Source organism: Ooceraea biroi, chromosome 2 (assembly GCF_003672135.1).
Source record: "Ooceraea biroi isolate clonal line C1 chromosome 2, Obir_v5.4, whole genome shotgun sequence".
Taxonomy (NCBI): Eukaryota; Metazoa; Arthropoda; class Insecta; order Hymenoptera; family Formicidae; genus Ooceraea; species Ooceraea biroi.
This window is the reverse complement of record NC_039507.1, coordinates 19,104,326-19,117,204: the sequence shown is the minus strand read 5'-3', so window position 1 is coordinate 19,117,204 and position 12,879 is coordinate 19,104,326. Positions and strand designations below refer to the sequence as shown.

At 38.9% G+C, this 12,879-nt stretch overlaps 2 protein-coding genes across 3 annotated transcripts; both read right to left on the bottom strand.

Annotated features, from left to right (window-relative positions):
* Positions 1-958: 958 nt before the first annotated feature.
* On the bottom strand, positions 959-6,195 carry LOC113561498 (the record flags this gene model as incomplete). Its single annotated transcript, XM_026968001.1, has 10 exons — positions 959-1,024; positions 1,242-1,311; positions 1,519-1,737; positions 2,094-2,265; positions 2,376-2,489; positions 3,756-3,837; positions 4,239-4,410; positions 4,486-4,561; positions 5,327-5,708; positions 6,013-6,195. Coding segments are annotated over 10 exons (1,536 nt in total), but the record flags the coding sequence as incomplete, so codon positions are not given.
* A 751-nt stretch (positions 6,196-6,946) lies between these two features.
* On the bottom strand, positions 6,947-12,185 carry LOC105281909 (transcription elongation factor SPT5). Of its 2 annotated transcripts, none has more exons than XM_011343478.3 (12): positions 11,997-12,184; positions 11,805-11,928; positions 11,284-11,372; positions 10,938-11,190; positions 10,596-10,828; positions 10,006-10,504; positions 9,536-9,884; positions 8,849-9,438; positions 8,385-8,746; positions 7,838-8,239; positions 7,368-7,540; positions 6,947-7,242 (listed from the first exon to the last, which is right to left on the bottom strand). In XM_011343478.3, exons 1-12 carry the CDS (start codon positions 12,010-12,012, stop codon positions 7,000-7,002), a joined length of 3,333 nt encoding a protein of 1,110 aa, XP_011341780.1. In that variant the 5' UTR covers positions 12,013-12,184; the 3' UTR covers positions 6,947-6,999. The 2 variants fall into 2 exon arrangements, with proteins under 2 accessions (XP_011341780.1, XP_011341781.1); XM_011343479.3 differs by having other exon boundaries at positions 7,000-7,242; positions 7,368-7,534; positions 11,997-12,185.
* Positions 12,186-12,879: the final 694 nt, after the last annotated feature.

The following is a 12,879-nucleotide window of genomic DNA, read 5'->3' as shown; positions in this document are numbered from 1 at the left end:
AGCGTCGCGCATAGCGATGCGTCGATTGTCGCGCGTGATCACGTCGGCAGGAGCCGTCGACGCCGGCTGGAGACCCGCGAGCGGGCGCGCGGGACTTTCAAGGAGCCGCGTCCCGCGACGATTGACGTTCGCGAGGATCGGGGCGGATAATCGTTCGCTCGCTGGTTGGCTCAGGAAATTCCGAGTCTCCCTCGCGGGCGCTCGGATTTCGTCGGCCGTACGTCGCGACGCGTACGCGCGCGTCACTCTCTCGTGCACGTCCGCTGTACAAGCACGCAGACGCAACGCATCACTCGAGGTGTCGCGCGACACTGCCGGCCGGCCGCCAACTTCACGCGGACTCGATTCGGCTTGGCGGGGGTAGACGCGCGCGTGCGACCGAGCGCCGCGGTGGCGCAAGATGGCGCGCGGCGCACGGCGTTTCGAGTTCTCTCTCCCTACTCCCCCCCCCCTCCCGCCCCGCGGGACTACCGAGCCCGGCGCGTCGCTCGTCTTCGTCTCGCTTGCAACAAGTTGCAGTCCGCGCGCGGCGCGGGGGAGGAAAAAGGAGTTACAGCTGCGGTGGACGCGCAGCATAACGGGACGCGATCGAAGAAAAGCGCGGGGGTGCGCTTCCGGCACGGCTGGCCGTAATGAAATTAGATTAATGGCTCGGCGGGGGCGCGAGGTAAAACAATCTTCGCGGTTTCTTCGCGCGAGTAGACACCGGCGTGCACGGATGCACGGGGGGTGTGCTTCGAGTTGCCGCGCTACCTCTCGCTTGCACGTGTCTAAAGGGGTTTCCCTTTGGGGGCGTTTGGGCAAATTAAAATTTGTTTGATAGAAATAATGTTGTTTATTAAGCGAAATATTCGAAAATTTAAAAAATAGTGTTTCTTAGGGCGAACGCAATTCTTCTCCACCCTTTCTCTCCGCCCTCGTGTCCGGGATCTTAAAATTAGTCTTTATTGTGATTGCGTTATCTTGGCTTGGCTGGACTATCAGAAGATGTGGTCGATCCTTCGGAACTATAGCAAACGCTATGCTGTGGATAAAATTTAATAATAATTTAAAAAATGGTGTATGCAAAGTAAGCAGCACTCTTTATTTACTACGAATCTTAAACTCTCAACCAATTTTATATATAGATTGCGATAATTTTATATTACCGTTGCGATAGTTAAGATAGTTAAAAGTTTAAAAAAATATGTTTAAAGTTATCCGTGTTAACTAAATAAAAATACAATGACACAATTACTCACTTTGAAAGACGTACGATTCCTGGACATCCCTGATGGTAAAACGGAAGTAGACTTAGCGTATTTCTTCCTCCTACGAATCGAAACATTTCACTAGAAAATCGCATTCGAGGCATTTTCATATTCATAAGTATTAGCGTATAATTAATTAATTAATTAATTAAGTAGCACGTAATTTAACAATCAACATGTTTACAAAACACGCGCACTGTGTCATCTATAACATTGTTAATAAGAAAGTATTATTGAATGTGAATAAATTAGACAGGTATACGCTCACGGATAAATCCTGCTGCTATTGCTGACGGTGTCTTTGCTGCTGTAACTGATTGCAGCTAAGTAACGCTCCTCGTCCGCATGGTCTTGGCAACCCCCTGGGCATCGTCCGAACCTATCTCTCCACCACTCCTTCAATTTTTCAACCACGCCTTTGCGCGACGACTTCGAGGGGCACGTATCCGGCTGACAGTAATCCTCATTTTTATACAGAACCGCGAATCTAAAGCGAAAGAATATCATTACGGTATCTTTCAGATATTTGTTAGCAGTCCTTCACAAAAAGATTTCGATTTACTTTTCATAAATGTAAAATTTTCATATTTTTATACTTAATTTTTTACTGCAGTAAACAAAGTAGAACGCCAGCAAGTTAAATCTTAACTCAATTTATTCTTTGACCGTAACTGGTAATAATTAATTTTTTACACTTATTTTTATATATTTTTAAATCGAATTATTAATTCTATCTACATACTTTATTTTATATTTTTATATTCATTTTTATTTTATTTTTATTTTAAGTGACCGAAAATGATATTAAGCGTAGAGAAACGTTTACGGCACAATTCAACTCACGGAGTAGTCTTCGCATCGCAGGGTGGACATCCATCGGACTGTTTGGTGAGGAATCTGTAGCACACCAAGCTCAAACCCACCATTAGCCATACCAGCACTGCGGATACTATGGCTATAATTACAATTTCTACGGTTCCAATGGTCATCGTATTATCGTCATCTAAATTCAATTAGCATGGATTTAACGATCTCTTCAGCATTAGAAACTGCTGCTATCAAATCGATAGTACCGTGATGCGAAAGCGAAAAATCTTATCGTTTGCTTACGAGGAAACAACCTACTTTCTCCCTTTCCTTTATAAAGCGACGACACACTCTGATGCGTCTGACTCGCGCCTACTTTAGGCATAACTTGATAAGTTCCGCTTGTTTTGCTCTTCATAAAATCGCCTATACCTGGAATCAAATATCGAGAATATCGTATAGAGAATATGTTAACATTTGCGCATGAAAAAGTACAATCAATCGTTATTAATAGTGTTTATATTTTATTTATATGTGCTAATAGTATTTTTAAAACAAATTATGTTTTGATATATAATGAATTATATATCAAAATGATATTATTTCAATGTGATCATCTATAATAAAAACTTTTTACTACACGCATAATATTTTATATATTTTAAATAATAATGTAATTTCATAATTACAAAATTAAAATTAAATTCCTTAAAAAGTTGCACGTTCAATGACAAATTATGCGAAACTTACAAAACCGTTTTGAGTTTTGAAATGCATCAAAGATTTGTGTCAAAGATATGCTGTTCCTGAAAGCGCACGATAAAGTCGTGCTTGAATCGTGAATGATTAAGGGGGGAGCCTGCTTTAGAACGCTGAAAATAAGGTATATTTTACGAATTGTTTTTGGAGAAACTATACAGCGGATTATTATAAAACTTTGATGCATTTATTAGTACATGTTTAAAGATAAAAAAAATTATTTTTTGATTTGAATATATCGCTTGTAGAGGTCGTCCTGGAGAAATCTTAGTGCGGCCGCGTCGCCGGCATTGCAAATTGGTGAGCATTCTCCTGCCTCCAAATTTCGTCTAAACTGAAAAATTGAAATATGTTCTCGTTATTTATGAATTCCCATCGTCGATGAACCAAAGAGAGAAGAAAAAAGTTGAAAAGTGCCAAAATGGTGGAGCTTAGAACACAAAAGTACGATTTTTAGGCAAAGTTTTTGAACTTTTTCATGCAAAAATAATTGTTTAACTTAATGTTTTTATGAATATTAAAGGTTCATCGACGATGGGAATTCATAAATAACAAGAAAATATTTCAATTTTTCAATTTGGATGAAATTTGGAGGCAGGAGAAAGCTCACCAATTTACAATGCCGGCTGCACTAAGATGCCTCCAGAACGACCTCTACAGGCGATATATTCAAATCAAAAAATAATTTTTTTTATCTTTAAACATGTACTAATAAATGCATCAAAGTTTTATAATGATCCGCTGTATAGTTTCTCCAAAAACAATTCGTAAAATTATACCTTATTTTCAACGTTCTAAAGCAGGCTCCCCCCTTAAGAAATATTACAGAGAAGCTGCAGTTTCTTAACTATGCGGGCGCTTAAACGGAATGGTATATCGGTCTCATTAATTTTTCACACACGGCGAATTACAGGCAACAAGACCGTCATGAAATATTACCCGATTCCCGCAAGGTAGCCATTACTCTGAGAACACCCCCGAATGCTGGATACCACTTCTCATCGTCCAGGTGTCGACGTACCTGGAAGTCAAACGGTGCTTTTATTTGTTCTCCGGAATTAAAGTCAAATAACTGCGCCAGCAATTGTGAAGTGGAAAATCTTTTGTGGAAAATCAAGTAACTATACATATTTTCTTGAACATGGAAATTCCAGAATCCTTTCTTTGGCATTTCGTTATTTACATTGTTATATCATTTCATCGGGCTATGTACAATATTTGCGGAGAGGAAGCATACATTTTAGATTCTTTATACTTCATGATGAGGAATACGTGTTTCAGAAAAAATAAATTAATTATTCTTTTCACATTAAATTTCGTGCTCAAAATAATAATTGCATGATTTATAATCCATTATGATTTTCCACATCTCAATATCTTGCATGTATCAAACATTTTCGATGATAATCGATCATGACATACAGATTGTTGCAACCAAGCGTAGAAGTCCTTATTGAACGTTTGTAATTGCTTTCTCGTGCTCGGTCGCGAGGTAATACACTTTACACTGGCAATGTAGTACTTTACTAGAACGAAAGCCGACTTTTCCGAATACAATGATTGCAGGCTGTCAGTTTTGAAGGGCAGCGCGATGCTACGTAAAGGATCTACGTTGAGATCATTTAATCATCGAGGCACATTTTTATGAATTGCGCTGCTCGATAATTACCTGTTGGGCTCTGCTTCATTATCGAGGAACGGGAGTGGTATTATAATTTCGCTTGTCACAGCTTCATTATTGTAGTCTTGCCAAAATGAAAAATTTGAATCGTTATCAGATTTATAATTTTCTTAAAAAACAGTAGGTTGTGACAATAAGCAAAACTAAGAAATATATAATATTTAAGATTAAAAATAAATATCTTAATTTAATTTTTATAAAATAATAATTTCTTCATTTCATATATTCGTTATAGAATTGATAGTTTTGTATAGCTTTTATTTCTTAGAAAAAGATAAATCATGCGAATTTTTATAAAAAATAGTTTCTATTTGTCTTTGTATATTCTCTCTCTTGAATGTTCAAAATTATACTACTTTTAAGTTTTGTTTGTATGTCAACCACATAGAGTACTAAAATACATATAGTTTAAAGATGTCCATTCTTTAGATCTTACCACCAACTGCACGTCTTGAATATCCTCGCTTCATAGATCTCTTCTTTCTCCTGAATGTGAAACTCCGATCACCTTTGTCACGCTCAAAAGCTATTCATACGTGGGAAACGCAGCAAATTATAAATCTCACACAATTAGTTATAATGACCTGGTTTTTTTACATCAAAATAAATGTGACATATAATTTGAAAAATCATACTCAGATATTTGTTTCCTCACGCAATAATAACTCTTAAATTATTTACCCTCTTGTAAAAACAATTTTTGCTACAAACAGCGAAAATTGCTTATTTCCTTCTTGCTAACAAAATAAAATGTAGAATAACTTTTTCATTACGTATTCACTTTTTAAAAAATTTCTTTCACTCACAAAAGATTAACAATCGTACTTACGTGCAGAGTATGTAATAAGCCCGTTACAGGCGATTGAAGTTTTCGGTGGCGTAATTACAATGGGCGGAATCCGAATGGTTTTGACGTCCTGAGTTGGTTTTGACCAACCCACACCGTTTGTGCGAAGAAAGATCTTTAGCTCATCGAACAGTTCGAACAGCATCTTCGCATTGCGATATTTGATGTTACCCGCGTAATATGAGTGTCTCGTAATGGGCAAGATGTAAACGCGCAAGTAACCGCCCAGAGTGTCTGCCAGCGCTTTCAGCATCAGATATTTCGTTTTACCCACGGATAATTTCCGCACGCTCTCGAGACATACGTGAAAATAGTCCATGAGATGCGCTATGTACTGATCGTTTTGGGAATCAATGACTTTCACCTGATGTAGGAAAAATTTTAGAAAGATTCCTATATGATCACTTAAATAAGATATTCCCTTCCAATACTAACATAAAGTTATTCATTATCCCTTATTATTGAAATTCGAATACATTGACACATTCTTTATTTTTAAATTATTCGTAAAATTTTATAATTAAAGAGTAAATTGATTAGATAGTTATAAATTTTGTTTATAATGGGAAAATATCATTCTTTTTTTATATGATCAATATCAATCAAAGGAAAAATATTGAATATTGAAGAATATAAATGGTCTTGTAAAATAATGCTTCTGAATTTACCTGGGGCAAAATATCTTGAAACATCCTGCGACTATTAAGAACAGTAAATTCCTCCTTGGTCCAGCATTGCTTTCCATAATCGTCTTTTTCAAATAAAACAGTGCCAATATTCTGACCATATTTTAAAGATTTCACACCGATTACTCTGTTACAAAGGAAAATGAAAATAAGTGCATTAAAATATTGAATCTATATAAAATAATGCAATCATGTTTTAATATATTCTATTCTATTAAAGTGGTTTATTTTATAGTTAGTATATATCGTAGTTTAATTTATTTCAAGCGTACTTAAAGTATGTTTTATAATTTAGTTGAATTTTAGTTTAATATAGAGTTAAACTTAATTATTTGGTACTGTTAAAATATTGTAAAGTTGAATGAATGTAAAGGGATATTTAACCACCAATTAAATGACACATGTGGACGTTTTTATTAAACATAATAAATCTTTCACATACCTTTTATTATAGACGTAAACAACAAATACCAAAAGGAAGCATAAGAAATATGTATTCATAGTCCAAACGAGAATCTGGTAATTAATTATATGATTCTTTTATATATCGCGAGTTTCTTAAATATTTTTGGCAAATTCTTAATGCAGTCATTATTCTATAACGTTTATCATACGCATCATGCCTATCATGCATATTATCTTGTGCTACAAAACGGCAACTTCAGACAAAACTTCATGTTTCAGAAAAAACTTCAGGTATCACAATTGCATATAAATCACGGTTTCGTTGTTTATGTATTTCAAAAAATAATATCTCTATGCATCATTAATGTATGTAAACATTTTTTGAGCGATTAATCAAATGGGAAGAAATAAGGGGAAAAGTTAATATTAATAATCCCTAATTTTATTTCTTATTTATAATTATAATTACATATATTTTTATAATTAAATTAATTAAATTGGTATACATCAATTTAATTAAATGTGTATTTAAATAGAGATATCAACGTGCACAAATGTAGAAGATTATGTGCTAGGTGCTTTCATCTTGCACAAAAATTTCAGCTGTAAGAATTTAATCTCCTCCGTGTTAAGTTTTACGACACCCTCTTGATTGTCAATGGAGAGTAAAGTGCCGACAGCTTCTCGATCCTCTCCGAGAATGATTTTTACTCGGTCACCGCGCGATGGTATAACAGGTTCCAATTGGTCGCACACTAGGTTTACAACTCGATCCTCGGTGGGTAGATAAACGGTGCACATGCCACCCTGTCAAGCAAACGTACCAAGTTTTTTAGAAGTCAGGGAAAAGAAATATAGAAATATAGAGTACGTATCTCGATGTCGTTTCTCATTAAGATTTGTGTTTCCGGAATTAATGAACTGTTACTTACAGAAATGCCTCGAATGATAGCCTGCTGTCCGGCGAGCGCGGGATCATCGTAGGAGTCGCGAATGCGTACTTCGATATCTGTCGTGTGCCATTCTGAACTACCTATCACGCCTGAACCGACACCCGCGTCCAGTCCGGAACCGGGAGTTTGTGGATTATATGGACTACCTGCAACTTGTAAATGTAGTTACACATTAAAATAACACATAAATTCTGCTTCTAAAATTTTTCCAACAAAGAAAGGTAAATCTTTTTCTCTTTTCTTTGTTGGAAAAATTTTTCAACAAAAAAGAAAAAAAAAGATTTTATAACATTACATCTTATATTATGATCACTATAACTACGTATAGTAAAGCTCTATTATTTTATTTAATTATGTAAAACTACCTTTAGAATCTACTTAATATTAATACTTAAGATTAGAAGCAGAGTGTAAAATAATTATGCAATAATTATGAAATGTCTGCTTACCGGGTGTCATAGGACTGTAGCCCATCGGAGAGGGTGTCGCGAATGCTCCATGTGGACTGGTGGTGTAACCTGTGCCACTTGGGGACGGAGTAGCAACATATCCCGCAGGACTTGGACTAGCGGTGGCGCTGCCCGCGGGACTAGGACTCGGTTGATACGAACTGAAACTTTGTTCCGAGCCGTACATGGTGCCCGGAGTTTGCGGAGTGTACGGTCCTCCAGTGGGAGGATACCCAGGCGCGTAACCGGGCGAGCCACCCTCTTCTATGCTGTAGCCGTCGAAGTCGTTCGTTCTTGCAGGTGTGTTGGTAACCGAAGGGTCCCAGGCTCCCGACTGTCCAGGTGTTCGCGAACCGTCGTGAGATGGTGTCATCGAACCGTAATGAGGAGTACGAGAGCCGTCTGTAACAATGACATTGAAAAGATTTACATCTCGTGTAAATAATCTCTCAAGTAAACAAATATATAATATATAAAAATATAAAATATAAAAAAATATAATAATATATAAAAAATAGAAAATATAAAAATATACACGATTACTCACTTTCGTACATAGGTGTCTGGGAACCGTGCATAGGTGTCTTTGATCCATCCCTGGCGTACATCGGAGTCTGCCCACCGGCTCCGTAAGCCGGAGTTCTGTTGTAGCTGCTGAAGCCCCCGTCTTTCGTCGGGACTCCAACGTTCGCGATGTGAGATCGATCGACCGAAATCGTCTGGCATGTAGAGTGCAGCTCCACGCGAGCTGTAGTCTCCGTCGCGTCTTTGACGATACCCACATTGCCCTTGTACGGTCCACCCGTTATCTTGATGGTGGTCCCGATTAATTCTCTGTCACGTCTGGCACCGCCACCGCCACGACCTCTGCCTCTTCCACCGCCGCCACCGCCTCGTCCAAAACCGCCTCTGTAAGAATGATTTATATGTATATATAAGTTTCCCAAGAATACAATGTCATGTGAGTGGATATTAGTAGAAAAACGAAATCGATAGAAAAACGAGGCTAACCCGCTAGGATGCATCGGAGAGGCAATCCTCGGAGACATAAACCCCGCCACAGGTGACGCAGAATTTATGGAGCTAGTTTTGTTGCCACCGGACAGCTGTAAATGCCTGGTCTTGCACACGAATATTCCACCGTTGTCGACAAACATTCGTGAGTGTAGAAAAGCGAAACTCCTGTACAAGTGCTTGATCTCTCCACCTCGGCCTGCATGCGGCCCGTCAACCACCTTCACGATATCCTTTTTCTGTATCGTGTTCTGTTGCGAGTCCAGGGCAACCGCGTTTCTGTTCTCCCGGCGCTTCGTGAGACCCTGCGGTCTCGCCTCAACCACTTTTCCATGCATGGAGAGCACATGGAAATTCTCACGTTCCAATCGCACGATAACGCCTACGGTTTGCGCGTCGAGCTGTACCAGATCGCCCCACTGAAACTGTCCCAAGCTGTCGACACCGGTCGCCATGTCAGAGCATAATTGTAGATCCCTTGGAAGAACTTCCAGTTCGTGCATCGATAAATCCGAGAACAAAACTACTCTGTTCTGTTCTACCCTGACGATTAAGCCAGTGTCGCCTTCGTACCTCCCCGCTACGACCTGTAGATTAATTAAAATGGCGATATCGTAGAAAAAAGAAGAGTTTTTAATGCGTTCTTAATACATAATTGAGATTACTAGTATGACGACATCTTACCTTGACGTGATCGCCTTGTGTGAAATATTTTCGTAATTCCGATGCTTGGAACTCCAAGGCTTCTTTGAGTTCTTCATGTTTGGGCATTACCATTATCATATTTCCGTCTATAGAGACGATTTTCCCTTGTAAATTGATCAATTCGCCCTCACAAACCTCTACATTATCCCCGTTGCTAAAGGAATGCGTTACAGCTTGGTCTTCTTTTCCAGAAACTCCAGTTCCTGGTGTTCCGCTTAAGTCTATCTCGACACCCTCAGGCGCCTCTTCAAATCTTTCTAGCTCGGAAAGCGTAGGTTTAACGCCTTCCGCGATAATAGCACTTGTGGTGAAATTTTTGTAAAGAAACCTGAAGAGTGAAAAATGAGTATTAATTAATAATAGTTAATTAATAATTAATGAACATAATTCTGCAACAGAGTACACGTAAAAGCATACAAGATACAGCGATAAGACACAATGGAACAAACCCTTTACGACTGTATCTGTTTCCTTCGAAAATAAGGAAATCCCCGTCGCTAGTAACTTCTCCTCCAATCGCCCGAATTGCTTCAGGATCGAACGGCTTTGCTGCCGGTCGTCTTTTCTTTTTACGTTTCAACGCCTCGGATTCGCTCTGTGCTGTTCTTAACGCACCGCGTGGCCTAGTGTAATCGATTCTCGGCAGTAATTTCAGGTGAACCTGATTTTGCGCCAGGTCGACGTAATCGACCTGAGCTATGTCGTCTTTATAAATGCCTCGTTTCAAACGGACCCACTGTTTAGCTTTCAAACCTGTCTGCTCTTTAACGACTCGCAGCACGTCCGTCATCTCTTTAATCGGCACCATCTGTTGCTTCCATATTCCCATTCTGAGATTTCCAACGTTCTCAATGGCAGCCTTTACGTGTGGCTGCTTGTAAGCCTCTATATAAATGTAGCCCTTAACACCTTCCGGTGCCACGACAGATTTTATCTGAAGTGGTTCGCCTGCAAGCATAAACGATAAAGAGATATTTATAAATCGTGTCAAGATGTATGATCATGATTTTTTAAATTATATTTCAGACTTATATTTTACCTGAAAACTGATAGGTGAGAAATTTCCGCATCAACAGAAGCGCAGTGGATTTTTCTTCTCCTATGCGACACTTTACCATCCATAAATTGGGATCTTTTACACCAGGTAGCAGTGTCTGTTGAGTTATTTCGTCGCTCATTTCTTCGCCACCGTCGCCAAAGTGTCGAGCAGTGATCGACTCGTCAGCATATTTTTTCTTGAAGTATTCTCCAATTTCGTCTTCTTTCTGCGAACTAACGAGCAGGTGGTTCATTAATAAAACGATGCGGTTATTTTTGTGAAAATAATGGATGAAGAATCGACAATTGCGATATGTAATATCTTCAAAAGTTTAATACTCACTCCCAGAGGCTTGTACCCCTACGACGTCCTTCAATCTCACGTGCAGTTGGTCCCAATTCATCCACCTCATTTCCCACTATGCCAATTTCTTGAGCACCTTCCTCCCATTCGTCATCGTCCTCAACTTCGTCGTCAACTTCTGCTTCGTCTATGATGAAACCACCATATCTGTCTTTCTTCTTTTTCTTCCTCGGTCTGTCTTCATCCTCCTCTTCCTCCTCGTCATATTCACTACTGCCTTCCAAATCTTCTCCTGTAAACATCATATAAAGTCTCCCTTGTTTGTCTCTAGTTCTAGAAAAATTTTTTACACTGGATTGAAAGTCATAACTTTATGAATTTATACCTTCAGGTTCCTCTTCTGGTTCCACAGCTTCCTCGTCTCCCGATCTAACCTCCTCTGCCTCGTCCATCCTTGCATCTCCGTCTTCAGAACTACAAATGAATATCATAATCATGCATACACCTATAATAATAATAATACGTGATACAATAACATATGTTGTATCTAAGAGCAAATAATTTCAGATACAAGAATAATTTTTCCTTATATAAAATATTTTTCTTGTGATAAAACAATATTGATTCTAATCACAAGAAAGCTAGTCTGTAATTTTTCAATTTTAAATAATTGCTATACTCTATCCACAAGCCTGCGCTTGTATAGCATATGCTTTCTAATTTGGCACGAGCAGTAGAATGACAAAGCTATATTAACGCTACAGCTCAAATAATTATCTAAATGTTTACAGCGACAGATTTGATAACGTAGCGATCGCTTCTACACCTATCTACGACTCTACGTACACCGCGTATGCAACATATACAATCAAACACAATGAAAGATGTGTTAGGACTCCGACTCACCCAGACGCTGATCGGGAACGCGATCGGGACCTGGAGGGACTCCTGGACGCTGAGCTCCGCGACGGACTTCTACTGCGAGAGCCACTGCGAGACCTTCCGCCCGTACTTCCCGCGTCGCTGGCAGCTGTAGACATTTCGCCGTGTAAGTTTGCTAATCGCTTGAAACTTGGACGCTTCCGTGACGACTCTTACCTTCCGAATCGGACATTGTTGCTCTGCTTTATCTTGGTTCCAGAACAATCGAGCTCACGACCCCCATGCACCACACTCGACTGCGCTAACGAAACGGCAATGCGTAGCAACAACGCGACAACCGCTGACAACCGACCACCATCAATGGATGCCCATGATGTCGAGTAGACGAGCTTCGCACTTTCACACTGAACCACAGTTTCGCTCTGATTGGTTGATTGATTTCTCCAACAGCATCCTCCAATCGCACCCCTCCATCGCAACCTGTAGTAATACGGCCTTTAGCCTGCGCTGGCGCCCCCTAGGAATTATCGTTTTCCTATCTAGAGATTTTATTATTTTCATGACTATTCTTGAATTATTCTTGGAACGGCTACGAAAAGAACTTCATACGAAGTGTTGTTATGTACGAATAAATGGCTTTTTATTATATAAAAACGTCACGTTTACGAAATTTATTTAACAACCGCCACGTCAAGTTAATTACTAGAAATTAAAATACTATTTTGATTGGTCAAACCTTCAACTGATAATCTTAATCTTGAATGAGTATTACAAGAACTTTACGAAAGTTTTGTTAGCAATGCACTTTTTATAGTTTATTTAATCATTGGAATCCATAGAATAGCATCGGTTATTTTCTATTTAACAGCGAATTACCATTCTGTAAGTGCCAATGATTTTTGTTTGAAGCGCTTTTAATATGCAACACATCATTACACCTTGAATGACGGGTTGCCATTATATAGGCATCATGATTGTACTCGGCGCCGAAAAATTGACGTACTTTGAGAATTTTTTCAGGAAGGAAGTAAAATAAATTAAAAAACTAGTAATTCCGTGTTGTTTCTTGATATTTAATTTATATAAAAAAATTATATCC